The 17,716-nt window shown below is 36.9% G+C and overlaps 1 protein-coding gene across 1 annotated transcript; it reads right to left on the bottom strand.

Moving 5' to 3' along the window:
• Positions 1–3,516: 3,516 nt before the first annotated feature.
• Positions 3,517–16,030, bottom strand: LOC124162669. Its single transcript, XM_046539271.1, has 5 exons — positions 15,777–16,030; positions 15,527–15,690; positions 15,124–15,219; positions 7,158–7,320; positions 3,517–4,247 (listed from the first exon to the last, which is right to left on the bottom strand). The coding sequence occupies exons 1-5, from the start codon at positions 15,935–15,937 to the stop codon at positions 3,887–3,889; spliced, it is 945 nt and encodes a 314-aa protein (XP_046395227.1). The 5' UTR covers positions 15,938–16,030; the 3' UTR covers positions 3,517–3,886.
• Positions 16,031–17,716: the final 1,686 nt, after the last annotated feature.

Raw genomic sequence — 17,716 nt, 5'->3', positions numbered from 1 at the left:
GAAACTGGGTTATTATGGTATACGAGGCACTCCTTATAAGTGGATTGAATCGTATCTGAGTGGATGTCACCAACATGTTGTATTATACAAAAATGGCACTCAGTCTATCTCTCCTGGCAAAGAAGTCCTACTTGGTGTGCCACAGGGCTCCGTCTTGGGCCCTGTTCTATTTTTGCTGTACATAAATGATCTACCAGGTACTCTTAAATCTGTCACAGGTGTCAAACCTATACTCTACGCTGACGATACTAATGTTATTGTATCAGCCCCATCATTGAATACCTAGTCCCTTACAGCAGTCACTGCCACTAAACTCCTTTATGAATGGTGTCAAAATAATTTTCTTAAACTGAACCTTGACAAGTCTGGCCTTATTGTAACAAAAATAAAGCACCTGAATCAATACCAATTGTAGTAGAGGGGAAACAACTCCCACAAATTTCCAGTTCACAGTTTCTAGGAGTTACCCTGAACAAAAATATAACATGGGTTAAGCACATCAGCAAATTGTGCTACAAGCTTAGTTCAACATGCTTTCTCATAAGAAGCATCAGGAACACCGTAAATAATGATGTCTTATTGTCTATGCACTTCAGTGAATTTTATTCTCACATTATTTTCAGTATCCTGTTTTGGGGTTCCTCTCCCCATGCTACTGAAATCTTCAAAATTCAGAAGCGCATAATAAGGCTGATGTGCAATGCCCCCTATGATGCACCTAGTCTTCCACTTTTAAAAAAACTGTGTATCCTGCCACTTTCATGCATATACATATATATATATATATGTCATTAGTATGCATGTAAAAAATAACATTCTTCAGTACACATCAAATGACCTATACCACAGCCACAACACTAGAACTTGTAAAGACCTGCATCAAAACTTTATCAGGACTCAAAATACTGCCCTAAGTCCTAAACCTATGGGCCTGAAGATTTTTAATGGGTTGCCTCCAGAGGTGAAAAATAAGAGTAGGACCTCGGTCTTTAAGAAGAAACTACTGAAGTTTCTGGAAAAAAATCTATTTTATTCAGTTAATGATCTTCTGTATTTGTAACATATAATTTATATATTTCAATTTAATTTTTATTGATTATGTATCTAAATTGGCATGTCCTACATTTGTATTTTGTGTTCAACCTACAGATCTCTGGAAAAATAAAAAAAATATTATTAATATTATCTTATGGAATCCATTACAGAAATACTTAGTCTGCAAACTTTATAAAATGCCTAGGAAAACTGTGGGATCTGTCAAAAACTGCCGAGAGCAAACAGGAAGCATTATGCCGCTTTTAGAAAAATTAGTTGGGGAGTACCTTGAGACTTGGAGGCAACTTGCAACATTGAGATTGCTGGAGCAATTAAGTATAGATTTCTTTCAGAGTAACTCAGAGAACCATCTTAGAACTTCACTTTCTAGGTCCAACAGAAACAATATTCTGCGAGAGATATTTTGCTGAACAGAGAGGTATAGGATTTCATCCCAAATCAGGCGATAGTGCTCGCTTTGTGTTATCATTAAATAATAAATACATGTTCACTAATGCATGCGTATTTGTTTAAACCCTTAAATATAATGGTTTAAAAAACAGTAGTGCCTTTAATTTCCAAAGGATATGAAAAAAATGTGCATATGTATCACTAAAACCTCTCTATACTGAACCTCCATGCATCAAATTGCCCATATTTTGATCCCCTCCATTACAATATAAAGAGGTTTCACTGCATATACATGCATTAATGAAAGATATGTAGGTACTTACATTTAATCTCATATTAACACTATGGAACAATGGCATGAGGAATATGGTCCCATATATCAGAAACAAAATCTCATTAGAATTAAAAAATAACAAAAAGGCCAGTTTGCAGGGATTAAGAAAATGTTTTCAAGATCTTGAGAATTGCAACTTGGTCCTCTATTCCTCAGTCACATTTTTATCATATAATCTCCTTCCCTTCAACCCTTGTTTCATAAACAAAATCTTCTGCATTAAAAAAATGCATTTCCCTTTATGTTTTTGTTACAGTTGTGCCATTATCAATCATTCCCTTTCCCCTGGATTCAAGTGCATTTATTTGATAACTTGAATTCCTCAAGAATGAAAGAAAAGCAACAATTAATGCATCCCAACTGCACTAAATCTGGATGGACATCCTCCATTGATGAGCTCCAACCTCCAGGGATGAGCTGCAATTAGCCTTTTTTACGGACAATATTTTGAAACAGAAATAGTTTTGATAAATGTGAAATAATTCAGCGGAATATTTCAAATGTGCACCAGAGGCTAATAATGAGGTTCTGCCCTCAAGGCCAGTGAAAAATAGGGACATAGTAACACTTGGTTTCTGACTCTGACATTTGATTATTTCTAATCCTTTGACTTCCTACAGAATTCATTTTTGCTCCATATTTGATAATTATCCATTATGGTGAAGTTGTCATCGATGCAATATTCCTTGGAAACACTTTATAATGGCTTTAATATTCACCAATAAAGAGAGCAGTGGTGCAGCGAGGGGGGGTTTTGGGGGTTAAACCCCCCCCCCCCAGAGCTCAGAGAAATATTTAAATTTAATCCATTTTACTTAATTGGATAGATATTGCTAATAGAATAGTGTAAAGATTAATAAAATATCCCTCAGAAAGCCGTAAAACTCACCATTTTGGACCATTTATTTTAAAATTCCGCAATTTATTAATGTCGCACCTACCGCTTATCCTGGTAGGTATTCCATACCCCCACACACCCCAGTATTAGTTGCACCTAAACCCCCCCAGCCTTAATTCCTGGCTGCACCCCTGAAAGAGAGATCATCATTTTTGCGGTCAATGGCTTCAGAGGCACAGCTAGGAATTAAGGCTTGGGGGGGAGGTGTAACTAATAACTGGGTGTGTGGGGGTATGGAATACCCACCAGGATAAGTGGTAGGTGCAAGATTAATAAATTGCAGAATTTTAAGACAAATGGTTCAAAATGGTGAGTTTTACGGCTTTCTGGGGGAAATTTTATTGATCCTTACACTATTCTATTAGTAATATCAGTCAAATTAAGTAAAATGGATTAAATTTAAAAATTTGTCTGAGCTATGGGGGGGGGGGGGAATTTTATCCCCCAACCCCCCCCCCCCCCTCATCCTCGCTGCACCACTGATTGGCTTATTAGATGTGGAGATTTTTATTATCCGTATTTTTTATCATTGTCCTCGCTGGGGTAAAATCCATAGTCATTATAAAGTTTGAAAACTTCTGCTTTGATCCTCAAGTTACCTGTTTTTTTATTGTGTATACTTAGCCAACCTCATATTGATTATACAAATTCAAAAGTCATATCATATTTTGAAGAAAATACTTCCAACATCCCAATGACAGACAATTGCATACTATTCTCAATATACTTAACATTCTTAATTTTCCAATAAAAAATTGAGCTGTCCATTCAAAGCAAAATATTGCATTTATTTTCTCAAAAAATCTTAATAATTTAAAATTTTAACATAAAAATAGAGTACATAAAAATAAATAGCATCTTTAACAAAATAATAATATAAATGAAAAACATTTAGCATATACAAATTATAAAGTAATTTTCAGTAAATAAATACATTGTAATACTGTTTTCTCAATGTATGTGCATATATGCATATGCAAAGAGCTTATGGAACAAAATACCTGAATTATTGTGCCATTTTTGTTCACTGAAATAAAAATAGAAAAGGCCAGCTGCAAAGAATACATGAAATGATCACAGATCGTTTGAATCATATGCAGCTGAAGTTTGTAACACACTGGATAAATCAAATCTAATACATCACAACATGAATCAATTTTAGGAATTGATTTCATAGGGATTCAGTTCCACAGTTGTTCACAGAAAGGCTACTCAAGAGAGTTAGATGCTGTTTGATGTTGTTTCTCAGCTCTGACAATGGACTCCAATATATCTTTCTTAATTTGATTCTGCAGCTCTTCAGGAAGACTGCACACAACCTGGAATGCCTTGGCAAAAAACATAACCAAACTATTCTCTTGGGCACTCTCTGACAGGATAGCACTCAAGCCATCAGTGCTATCTGCTTCAAAGCAGTTTGACAAACCACCTTCATCACATGTAGATACCATCTCTGATGGTGTTGCATCATTATTCATTCTTGCATCTTGATCCATGTTGGGGTCTCCTTTAACATTGTTATCAATATCCCACTCTCCAAAACTTTCTTGGTTACTGCCTGAAGAATCTCTATAAATTAAATTCAAAATAAAACCATTTAAGGGAATATAAACCTATTTTAACGACTTCAATCCACATAAACATTCTCAAGTTATTGCTACAATTAAAGCATAACGATATTTTTTTAAAATTTCTTTTTCTTAACTACAAACTTCCCAAATGCTGACAAAAAGGAGAAGATTACTCAATCGAAAAAAGACTAGGAAGTTCCACATATATTAGAAATGGACAGGTGGCTGAAATAATGAAATAAAGATTAACAGGCCAATGGAATGGAGGAGGTAGCAAAATTCTGAACAGAGTGATGGGTGTTGACTGATAAGTAGGGCTGTGCGAGACCACCCGAGAGAAGCCCCATTACAGTGCATTTCTCCTCGGCGCATTTTCTTCCCTACCAGTTTACCCGCTCTTTCCACGACCTTTCCCAAAACCCCACCCCCAGACCATGGCCCGTGGAGGAAGGCGTGGATGAGTAAGAGGGGATGAATGTGTTTTCGCCTATTTTGTATGGTTGTGTGTGAGTGTGTGTGTGTGTGTGGGAGGAGGGGAGCTCGGGTTTTTCCTGAGTGAGTGGTGTGTTACTCCTCCCTTTCTTCATTGTGCGATACCCCCACCCCCAGTTGAGGGATAATAAAAGGTGGTGCGCGTAAGAGAAGCGAGAGAATTTCTTAAGTGACTGTCGGGCGGAGCCTATGCCCGAAATCAGTGCGACGCACAGCAGGAGGAGACAAGGGGCCCAAACATTATTTCAGAAAGATTGATCTGGAAGAAGAATCCCCCCCTGTCCGAAGGAGCAAAGGACCAGCTGAAGAGGACGCATTACCTCCGTTCCGGATGCAGCTTCCTCCAACAAGGGAGAAAGGAGTGCAGTAAATGGAACGAGAGTTTGTTGGATCCAACCTGGTCCAAACTCGGACAACGATAAAGTAAGATTGCAGCTATCCCCCCCCCCAAAGCCCCCTCGTGTCTCCTGCCAAGCCAAGTTAAGACAAACAGTCACGGAACGCACCCGTTACATTAGTGAAAGTGAAATTAATCACCAAGTACAATTAACGTACGCACCCAAATTTACATTCGTCGGGATGGACTATCATTTACCTCCCCAGTCAAGAAATCATTGAATTTGTATCATATTTACGTGTTCACCACCGAACTTTACTTTGTTGTCATCATTTTCTATATTGATTTTCATCTAGAAACCAAGTTATGTTGTTGTTGGTTTTTTTTATTTATTTATCATTGATGTTTCATAAGTGGCTTTCACCAATTCATATTTCATTAGCGTATAAGAGGGTTCCTTTTGTTTTTGTCATATGCAACCTTATTTGTGTGAATTATATTTTGTTTAATTGAAAGTGTTTGAGCAAGTGTTTTGTTCTGATTCCTCCACGGGTCACCCCAAGGAAAATATCCTTCGCCCTTCCTTTCGCCCCGTCCGTTTTCCTTCCCGTAAATGCGTGTTGGACGAGTGCATCAGCGCCTGAACGTCACCCATCAGTTTGAATCGGGAACCCCCCACCCGCAATCATCTTCAAAGAAGGGGAATATTTTTCATTTATGTGAATTACGAGAAGTGAGTGGCATAGTTTTGTCCCGTAGGTCCCATGCGGGAGGGATCTTCGCGGATTTGTATATTTCTTTTTATTTTTGTGCGATGTCTCCCCCCGGTTCTATTGTGGTATCCGGGCGAGTCGGGGGTGGGATGCCACAGTAACATACATAACACTCACAACCAACACAGTACCGTTACAACATGGCGCCCACTCCCTCACGCTAGAGAAGTTACATACATCTCAAATACTCTCGACCAGTGGTGACATCTACAAAACAATAGACACACACACACATTTAAATACACTTTACATGCTAATTTTATTTCATATGGGTGCTTTCTCACCAATCGCTAATCATCAAATAACTGCAATTCATGCAATCGATGCCTTTACATGGTGCATTTTGAGAAGCATGTTTATGCGCACATTGTTGAGCTAGGTTGAGCGATGGGGTCATTCACCCAGACCCAAAATGGCATTTTATAAAAAGAATTCGGTAGATGGAAGGGAAAGATAGGTTAAATTGAAAAATAAATATTCCTCACTATGCTAATCTCTATTAAGATGAAAATTAAACAAACATGAAAGTTGCCACCCACTTTTCATGCGTTGATGATGTCATTGATGTCAACTTTTTCCACGATAACCTATCATTTGAGAAAGGAATTGCTCAAATGAGATAAAACTACAGCAGACCACATGAAGCCCGCACAAGACTGAGGAGTAGTGGCAAGCAATGAGTTAATGACGCCATCATCATATCTGGGTTATACAAATATAAAGGGTTCTGGGTATTGAATTTTTGCAGCAAATATTTTGAGAAGTAGGCTATGGGGTTTGAAATGGAAAAATGAGGGTCTCTACAACTTCTAACTGCATCATAATGGACAATGGAGACAAAAACCTGGGCAGGCCCACGGGTACACTCCTGGGGCCAAAGGAGCACCAAATGAGGCACTGGCACAATAAGGAGCCAACACCATCGATAGGTATTGGGATTGGAAGGGATAGAGAATGCCAGAACCATGGTGCATCATTAGGGTTACATGAGCTACCAATGGGGAGACTGAATTTACTGTTCCTAGATAAATGGAAGATTATCATAGGAGAAGAGTAATCCAGAGATTTTTCTCGAGGTTATCACAATAGCCAATAAAATAAAATTGGTGAATGAGCTCATTACACAGATGTTTTTAGACAAAGATTCTGCTTTGTGTAAAACAGGCTCAAGATATTCCTTCAGTTCAATGCAATTACCTTTCAATACATTCATGCATACTTCAGAGCATCGGTAGGGCTCCCTTAATTTCACTCATAAAATGGAATTAAATGGAAACAGCAAAAAATATCCAATAAGCTTACTTACAGCCTCAGGGACATGGATGGATTAAGCACCAGAGTATCATCACTACTTGTCCAACACCTCAAAGCTCTAACTGTGAGGTCATTAGGTGCATCTATGTCATCAGAAAGTCCAACAACTATTTCCAGGTTGTCATCTATTGTGGACTTGTTTAAATCATCACATTCTGAAATAAATCAGGGAAGTGAATCATTGGTATAGCTCAATAAATGAACCACCAAAAAAGGTTTACAAAAGATGTTTAATAGCAGTTAAAACTCTTATTTAATTTCATAATACATGAATACTAAATACATCTTGTAATTTAGTCTAAAGCAAGAATACACTGTAGCCCAAAAAATTAATATGGCTCTATAACTGCCCTCTTCAATACCTGAAGGGAAAAAACTATTATTTACATATTTATATTGCTAAAATATCACTTCGACTGCAGCTATTACCTACATTGTTTACAGCCCAAAAATGGCTTTAAAACAGCAAAAATTTGAAAAGTATGTTATAGTTTTGATATTTGACATTTGTTCCACAAACAATTTACATTACATTATTTATAATGGAATGGCATAGCAAATCCATCTATATGTTCAACTATAGTGAACTAACTAATTAGACTTATCTATGTGGATATCAATATATGTGCACCACAGTCAAAATGATTAACTCACTGATACAAATCAAAAACATGCACTCTTGCAATTCAACCTTTGGGACCCATGTTCAAAGTATACTCAGGCCTACCCATCCTCCAGGGAGTCAAGGGGGTACCCCTATTTTTTGGGGGGGTTTCTAACAATAACATTTTTTAATGTATCCTTCTCATAACTAAATTTCACCTAATTTAGCATAGAAATGAAAGGCCTGTGCTGTGTGATGAGTGGCTGCCATAATTTCAAATTTCTCTGATGGGGTACAAGCCTTCTGGGGGGAGGGACTTCCTAATAACCTCTAGTCGCAGCCACGGTATCAATGGGTTCGTTCAGCCAGGCTAGCCCTGAGCTAGCGAAGCAAACAGCGCTGTTATAGGTATTAGCACTAGGTTCGGGTGAATGCCGTGCTGTTGCCAAGGGAATGACATAACACCGTGCGTATGTTTGAAAACAGTTTCAGGCATAAATTTGGATAAGATAGGTACCAAAATGGATATTGTGCCGAACATTTTATTTAATGAGTTGGACGATGATAATGGCAACATTTTAAATGGCATAGTACCGGCAATACGTCAATTAAATGATGCCGCAAATTCTGTAAACATTCTTGAGGAAGAAGAGGAAACACCGGTCCGGAATGTTAATTATTATGAAATTGTCATTCCCAGATTAAAGCTAAATATTAGAATAACCTAAAGATTTTTTTAAACATTTTCGAATGTCGAGAAATACCATGCGTTTAACAATTTCCATGTATATATTTTTGATAAGTACTTAGCTTTTCTCAAAATACCAGTAAAAGATATGGTAATCGGGTAAAAATATGGGTTTAGTTCACATAGCTTAGATTTGATTGCGGCTATTAGTTGGCGTTCAAATTTAATTATTAAGATCCAAATTTCAATTTTTTATTTTAACAATCCCCTCATTATCACCCTCATGAATGGGTTTTTCATCAATGTTTATTATATTTTTCAGATTCTGTTTGATGAAATAGGAAATAGAATGGAGAAGCAATCGGTAATAACAGTAGAAAAAAATGTTCTATTTGTGGTTTGGATGTTGTCAAAACCGAAATCTTTTCTTGCATGCTGTGACTGATTCAATTTAGCCAAGAGTACAGGCCACACAGTAATATATGTCGATATATGCAAAATTTTAAAAAGCATCATAAATGATTACATAAAGTGGCCAAATGTAAATGAATCGCATTTAATCACCGAACACTTCGAACAAAGAACTGGTTTTCCTGGAATAATAGGAGCGATAGACGGGTGCCATGTTCCCATAAAGTGTCCTCCAAATAATGCAGTTGATTACTTCAATCGAAAGTCATTTCATTCAATTGTATTGCAAGCAGTGTGTGATGATAACTTAAGTTTTTAGATGTTTTTATAGGTATGTCAGGCCGTGTGCATGATGCTCGAGTGTTTCGAGTGAGCCCTTTATACGAGCACATAAATCGTGAGGATAACCCCATGATTCCTCTGCAATTCCATCTAATCGGTGACAGTGCCTATCCTCTCATGATGAATCTCCTTGTGCCATTTAAAGACAATGAACATTAGACAGATGAACAAACAAATTTTAACTCTGTTCTCAGTGGAGCCAGGAGCAAAATTGAACAGGCATTCAGGAGGCTCAAAGGGAAGTTTAGGCATTTGAAATACCTTGACATGAATCTGGAATATGCTAGTTTGACAGTATCAGCAGCATGTGTTTTGCACAATTTTTTGATTCAACATGAAGTTGATCAAAATTATGAAAACCCAACATCAGGAGACGAAGAAAACATTGACGATGCAGTAAATAGAAATTTAGCGGAGCCCCTAATGAGAAATGCACCAACTGCAGCCAAAAAGAGAAATAGAATAATGAAGGATATTTTTCAACGTACACCCTAATATAATGTTGAATATATTAAATGCTATTGAGAATAGGCAAGAATTTTAAATGCACGGAAAATAAATACAATGCTTAAAAATTTAATCAATAAAATATGTTATTAAATGAAATTTGGCTCCATTCTGGTTAATACGTATCATAAATGAATAAGGAAACAGGAAAAAGTTAAATATACATTGAAATATTCGTCAACAATTAGCATTGTTCTTTCTAAACTCCTCCAGTATTTCCTTAGCAAATTGTTCCTTTCTTCTTGCAGGTGAACACTATTTTTGTACGCTTCATTCAAATGAACAAGGTCATTAGAAATTTTCTCCTGAATGTCAAGGAATTTTTTCTAAATTTTGTCAATTCTGACATTTTTCAACGTTTCACATCTCCACCAATAATTTCGGTCGCAGGCTTCTGGGGTGGTTTTGTGGCCAGACAAGTTCATTTCCTTTGATATTTTTTGCCAAATATGATTTTTTTAAATTTTTGGATCACGAAATTTTGATGCTTCTTTGCTGTACTCAGAAATTAGAAGTTTGGTGCTGATATCGACCCATTTGAATGATAAATCTTCTGCTGAAGTCACCCTCAATGCACAATCGTGCGAATCGTACTCCCGTCAAAGTTGTCACCGCGGCTAGTCCCGGTATACTTTGAACTAGTCTAGAGCAAACACCTCTTTGTGTTCTACGTCCGGGCCTGCTCTCCGGCTGTGGCGCTGTGCGCACGATTTGGACTGCTTGTGGCATCATATGCTCTGCAGTCCAGCAAAATCTTGTCCGGTAGTGTCCGAAAATATCCAGAGGGAAGAATGACGCCTCGGTAGCTTAACTGGCTAAAGCACTCGACCGGAAATCGGGGGATCCGGGTTCGAATCCCGGTCAAGGCGAATGATTTTTTCTCTGTGGATCTTTCGCACGATTCTGCTGAAGTGCTGGTTGTTTCCTGTTTGTTTTTTTTTTTTCATTCCTATCTTTCTCGCCGTCCGAAGATGCTTTTATAATTTGCGTTAATACGCTTTTTCAGAACGAATCGTCTAAAATGATAAAATGAAATAGGGTTTGAAAATAAAATTCAAGATTGGTAATAAATAAAACCTGGTCCATCCGAGAGCTTCACCGTAAAACGATATATCTATAGAGCGAACATAAAATTGATGATTACCGGATTCCATCAAAGGAAGCAACGCCGAAGATATTTTGGAATGGTAGGACCTTCCACCGTGGGTAAATTCAAGAGTTATCACATCCTCTTTGGCCATATTATTTTTAAAAAGTGTGCAGTTTCCCTTTCAACAACAAAAACCTCAGATTACCTCGTTCGAATAACCTCGTCTGCAGTAAACACGCTATAGCAACCAATCGGGGAACACCAGTAAGTCCGCGAGCATAGGAAAATTTCGCTGTTGAAAATGGCGTCCGCTGGAGGTAGCAAACTCCTCAGCGGAGCGTTCAATCCCGAGAAGCGCTGTTCACTAGCTAAGCACTAGCCTAGATGAATGCACCCAATGTATCATTGTACTGCCATCTTCCAATAAATGGTTACCAGGGAAATTAAAAGCTAATCTACAGTTATAGGCAAAAAAATAATAAGATAGAAAAGGAGATCAAACATCTACATGTACAGTTTCACTCAAGAACTTTAAATTTCTATTAAAAAAATGAATGGCTATGGGAGTACATAGCTACAATAACGTCTTTCAGCAGAAGTATCAGCATAATTTATATCCATCCACTATAATTACGTAAACAATGCATGTATGTATCTAGTTTAACTACCTATGATGTTCAACAACCAAGGTGGATTAACTTATTATTCCTGTAAGCTATTTTGTTATTTTTTGAAGTCCAAAAGTGAAACATTTGATAGATACCATGAATTAACAGCTTGGGCTGAGAACAGGACTGATAAAAGGATAAAGGTTGTAAGATCTGACAATGGTCTTGAATTTGTTAATCCAAAGTTTGATTCTTTTTTAAGGGTACATGGAATAGAGCATCAGAATAGCACCCCATATACCCCTGAACAGAATGGTGTGGCAGAACGTGCTAATCGCACAATATGTGAAACGGCTAGATGCATGTTGTTTGATTATCAGGCTTATTATTGGGCAGAGGCCTGTAACACTGCAGTCTACATTAAAAACTGTGTACCACATAGAGCCATTTAAGGTAGGACTCCACAAGAGTTGTGCGGAGGAAAAATGTCATCTTGGAAACATTTAAGGGTTTTTGAGTGTCCTGCATATGATCATGTTCCTGATCAGAAAAGAAGTTAGTGGGATGCTAAGGGGAAAAGGCTAATTTTTGTTGGGTATGGTGAAACAACAAAGGTTATACTCCAATTGCTCCAAATAATCCCTCAAAAGTCATTAAGGCAAGAAATGTTGTTTTCTAAGAAAATTATGAGAGGCCTGATGTAAGGGACGATTGTGGTACGGGCAGCGAATATTCCTTAATTTTAGGGCATTATTGTATGGAATATGCTTTGTTTCAAAATGATGAAATATTTAGAACCATTTGTACTCCATCAAGATTTGTGCTGAAGCCCAAGATTTTACCCTTTTCTAACCAATATATTTTTTTTTAATAATGATACCTCAGTAAAAAGATCATTTTCAGAAATATTGTTATATGGGAAATTTTGTGTACAATGATCGAATGACTTTCGAACATCATTCCAATTAAGTTCATGTTTTAATGTAATCCAATGAAAATTTTCAATATGATTTTGATAAAGCATCTGCTCTTGTAAATGATCTATGCAGTTACTGTAAAAATTTTTAACGTGATTCATGATATCTGCATGATTTATTGCACCCTGCTCTTCGAGCTCACTTTTACTCTTACCTATGGTTAACGGATGAAAATTACTCTCTAACAGAAGTAACTATTACTCTCTAACTCTTTTGAAGCAGAAATTTTAAATTTTTAACTTCATTCGCTACTTCGATAACCAAAATTGAAATACCTTCAATAACTTCAATAGCATTTTGAAAAAGAGGTGATTGATTGTGTATAAACTCTAGCTAAATTTGAGGATTCTTTTTCAAAACTCTCTTCTAAAATTCTAGGATATTAAACCTGTGACAGAAAGTTGGATTTCATAGTGTGGTATAATTTAAAAATTCTATCTGCAGTTGACGAAAGAGCTCACCAGCACATTTTACAGTAACTAAGTATTGATGCACAAAGGTTAAGAAAACACTTAGCTGTTTCACAAAATAAAATATATTGCGACCGGTCATTTGGCCGGTATCATTGCGTATCATCATCTGGCCAGAGCTGTATCGAAACCGGTCGCAATATATTTTATTTTGTGAAACAGCTAAGTGTTTTCTTAACCTTTGTGCATCATGAAGGAGTTTCACCATGTTACGCCAACCACCATTGCAGTTACTAAGTATTTTCTTATATACCACTTCCGCAGTTCCACAAAATTCTTTCAGCATTTGAACACGCACAGTGTAATGTAGAAATAAAAATATATTTTTACAACAATATTTTCCACATCTGCAGGCAACAAATCAGCAGCTGTTTGAACAGCATTATGTATCAAGTGTGATGCAAAACCATTTTGATAACTTGTGATGTACAGGCCTTAGATCTGAAGGAATGATTATGAAAAGTAGCATAGAAAGACATCCTTCTGCTAATGCTAGTTCTTTTCTTCGTCTCCATAAGTTATTTTTACTAAAAAAATTCTGTATTTTGGAGGAAGATGCAGCAGTATTTAAATATCTTTTATGTTCTTGGGTGCTTCATCTCCAAGTGCTTCGAAATATCATTCCTACTGCCGTGCAAAATAGAAAATTATCCGTTACATTTCACACATTTGACAAAGTAATCGCTTCTGGATTTTTTTTTAAATAAAATGAGATTCACTTCTTAGATGATCTTTGAATTTGCATCCTCTTTTGTTACGCATTATGACAAAAATCTAAAAAATTAAATTATGTCGTAAATTGTTTGCAAAAATTTAATTGAAAACTCTGTAAATACATACATACATATATGTGTATAATTACATAAGTACATAATTATATGATTACATGAAAATATTTAATAAGTTAGTTAATAAATTAAATAAAATTGATTGTTATAAAGCAAATTTATTTTCAAATTATTTTAATCCAATCCTCTATTTCTTTCTAAATTATTAATGCATTAATAGGTATAATTTATACCCAGAATTTTCCGTTGCAAACATAAGTCGTAGGTGTCAATTGCAAGGCCTGCGCTAGATCTTTTTCCACCACCACAAAAAATAAATAACACGAGAGCTGTCTGCTAAATAAAAAAATTTGCATTTATGAAAGAACTAAATTACTTACCTAAATCATCTGAATGCCTATTTGTGACATACCTTTTTTAATAGCACTAGCACAAAGTTCAATTTGCATCACATAAGTGACCGTTAAAAAAATTAAGGTATGCGAAGGCATTGCCGCATTACTTCGTGGACGACCGGCAAATTCTTCACACCATGACCCTTTTCCTCTCTAAAATTCCCCCCCTTTCCAATTTTAATGTGCAAGATATCTGAAATAATTCATGCTTTTATAACGATGTTCCGAATGATGCTACATCGCTAACGAGATAAGAAAAAAATTTGCACAAGTGTACAAAGGGCTTTCTCTTCATTTTACTGCCATAATATGTTTTCGTCGCTGCCAATGCCGAAAAATGCCACGGTTCATTAATTGTTAGTTCATCAATCCAACCATGGTTGAAAGAATACTTCTCGTACATAACGCAATAAATATTAGTACTTTAAATGAAAAATCACGAAGAAAATGGTCAAAATACCGCAGTGATACAGTGAATCCCCATTCGTAGCCATGCACTACAACGATGCGCTTCCCAAGTGTGACGTCATGCCGCCTTAAAAGTGGAAGGGAAGGGAGCGGAGGGGGGATGTTGGCCACACAGCAAGCCATGGGTAGAGGTGTAGCATGGCGGGTCTAGTTTATTATATGGTCTAAGACTTCCGGTACTATTCTTGTGTTATGGCGGTTGTGCTGAATGAACGTATTTTTATGCATCATGCGATTCCAAGATAATCTCCCTTATTTATGTAAATCCGTCATCATTCGTGAAACTATTTTAACAACACTTTAGGGAGAGGGGGAGACTGGTGGCCCTGGGGGCGACCCCCCACACAGACAACTGGGGGTCCAGGATAAAATTTTTTTATTTCCCTTAGGCTTTGAGAGGGGATCTGTTCCCCTCATTCCCCCCATAGTTACACCACTGGGAGCAACCATGGGGAATTCACTCATTATCAATTACAAGGGATGTGTAAAAATTGATTCTATTCCCACAAACTTAACTGCAATGTCCAAGAAATCCTTATATGCATTATGGTTTTTTATATTTGATGACAAATTAGAATCACAAAAGATGTGATAATAAAATTAGACTCACCGATATCTTTCAGGTCGCAGCGATCTTTTAAGGAATCTTCCATGTCACAGCACATTTCATCATTTCCATTATTGTCCTTGGCTAACTTCTGGCAACCTACATTAATATATGAATAAATTATTCACAGAAACTCTAATAAATTAACCCATAAGATAAAATAGAAAATAGAATACTTTAAATTCAGGGATGTAGTGAGAATTAATATATATGCGATATAGATAACAAATAACGGTATTTCGGCTAGATATTAACATCTCGCAGCACTGAAATAGTTCGCAAATATTTACAGGAAAACCAACGCATTGTAAGAATAAAAATCATAAAATACTTCCAACCACACATCAATCCTAAAGCATATTGGAAATAGAGCATTACCACATTTTTATAAACCAATATTACTTACTATGAGAAATACTGGGAATGGCTTCTGCCTTTAAAAGACGGCGTGGATATGTCTGTCTGTAATCTTCCTGTTTGAAATGTTCGCTGCAGATGCGATAGTTATTCAGGCTACCCTCCCTCCATAAGAGGTCCTCTCGAAGACAAAACTTCGCCCACTCCTTGGCCCTAAAAATTTTAAAACAAAAACGGAGAGTTCATGTTTGACCAAACAATACTATATATAACGACAGTGACTTAATAGTTGAACCAACTTGGAAGTCTCTTTCGGAAATCGAAAAAATGAAAGGGGTTCATCAACTCGGCAGCCACCAAAGTTGTTGCACCATGCTGCGGCGCAATAAACGGAGCTGGTTCCACGCGATGGTTTTCGAGTATTAAGAATATTCCCATTATTACTGGAAGGAGATGCCATAATGTTTCCTATCGAATAACAGCAATAAGCGAAAATATTAACATTACTCTATTAGCAGACGCCCACTTCTCCATTCGACGAATTACAACAATCATTTGTTATTTAGTTCTCGCGGTTCTCGCCATCAACCATTTGAGAAGTTTGGCGCTGATATCAAAGTGTGGAAATCCAATTTGAAGAAGGTTAGAACATTTTTCTTATTTATTTATTGCCCATTAATTGGCAATAGCAGTAGTTACTGAAGGATGTGAGTATATTCAACCTATTTTTAAAACGATAAAATCGATTTACGATTATATGCTCGTGTAAATTACCGTGGAAAAAAAATTAAACAGGGGAAACAATATATGCCGGTTCGAGTGGGTCATTGATGATGAACTAAATTAATAGGAGACCTAAGGATGATTATTTGTGCCGTTTAAATTATATGTGTAACTAGATAAGTAGTATTTGCTGTTCTCCCTTTGCGCATGCCTTAAAATGCCTTGTTTGTGTCAATTCAATGGTGTAGTCATATCGATGGATGCATGTGCCTGTGATGGGTATTTTTCAAGTAATCAGAAGACTATTTTTAGAGCAGGATCGTCTGGTTGGGAAATATAGTTAGTAAATATTGCCCGTAATTCCTCCTTGAATGAATATTAGTTTAAATCCTCACATCTAAGGTAGAATGTTTTATTCATGGCTAATGGCATAAAAACGTACCCAGTTAACACAACAATTTTGGCCATAGTTGGTTGCAATTATGGCCCCATAATGGTTTTGACCCCCGGCCATAGCGTGGCCAAAGTGCAGCCCGCCATAATGTGGCTTAAGTATGGATAATACACTTTCTTAATATCAATTTAATCAACCAACTTCCATTTTAATAACTTACCAACTAACCTGTATCAATAGCAACCGTAATATCCGTATGTTTGCAAATGTTTGGTTCGCCAATCTGTGGCCTTCCTGAGATGATCCACAGTGTGGTCATAGTTGCGCATGTTTGGCAAGCCAAACTATGGCTTGCCGCATGGCAACCACAGTCGGGCCGTAATATGGCAAGCTGTGGCTAGCCATAGCCATAGTTGCTGCAGGTAAACAACAATTCGGTCATAATGTGGCCATAATTGTTGTGTTGACTGGGGTATACGGTCATTCACTGCGTGTTAAAAGCGCCTATAACGTGTTTAACTCTCCCACTCTCGTTTTCGATAGAATTTAAGTAATGAATTTCCATTATCCCTATGTTAGACATTATTATTATTTAATTTGGTACCCATCTAATTACCATCCAGCATGGGGTTAATTCAGGTTATAAGACCCCATTCCTGAGTGTTCAAAAGAGAGCTAGCATAATCGTTTAAACCAACCTGGGATTGTAGCATCACGAGCATGGATGATATAATAGTATGTGCAAACCCCTCCAGGTAGCCCCAAAGGCCTTTGTGCTGAGGAAACTGCCGATGCATGGTGCTGATGGGAAATGCAGTTCTTGTTCAATGGAATTACATACATAGTATCAGATGTGATTGTGATCTCCAAAAAAACGGATTGAAAATAACTTTAGTTAAATGAGCATTTAAACATATAGTCTAACCTCAGAATTTTCTTGACAGCCAATGAGGAAGCCCCTGCACAAAAAACTTTGAACGGATAGAATTTGTGATATTATTGTCAACAAGGGGACATACTTTATTGCCCCAACAGCATGAAACTCCAAGTATTTACGTTTTGACGGACAAAAATTAATAATTTCATGTCATACTGCCAAAAATATGACAATCAAGGTACCTG

The sequence above is a fragment of the Ischnura elegans genome, chromosome 7, assembly GCF_921293095.1.
Source record: "Ischnura elegans chromosome 7, ioIscEleg1.1, whole genome shotgun sequence".
In the NCBI taxonomy this organism is placed as follows: domain Eukaryota; kingdom Metazoa; phylum Arthropoda; class Insecta; order Odonata; family Coenagrionidae; genus Ischnura; species Ischnura elegans.
Note: the sequence above shows the minus strand (reverse complement) of the source record. Positions and strands in the feature narration are given on the sequence as shown.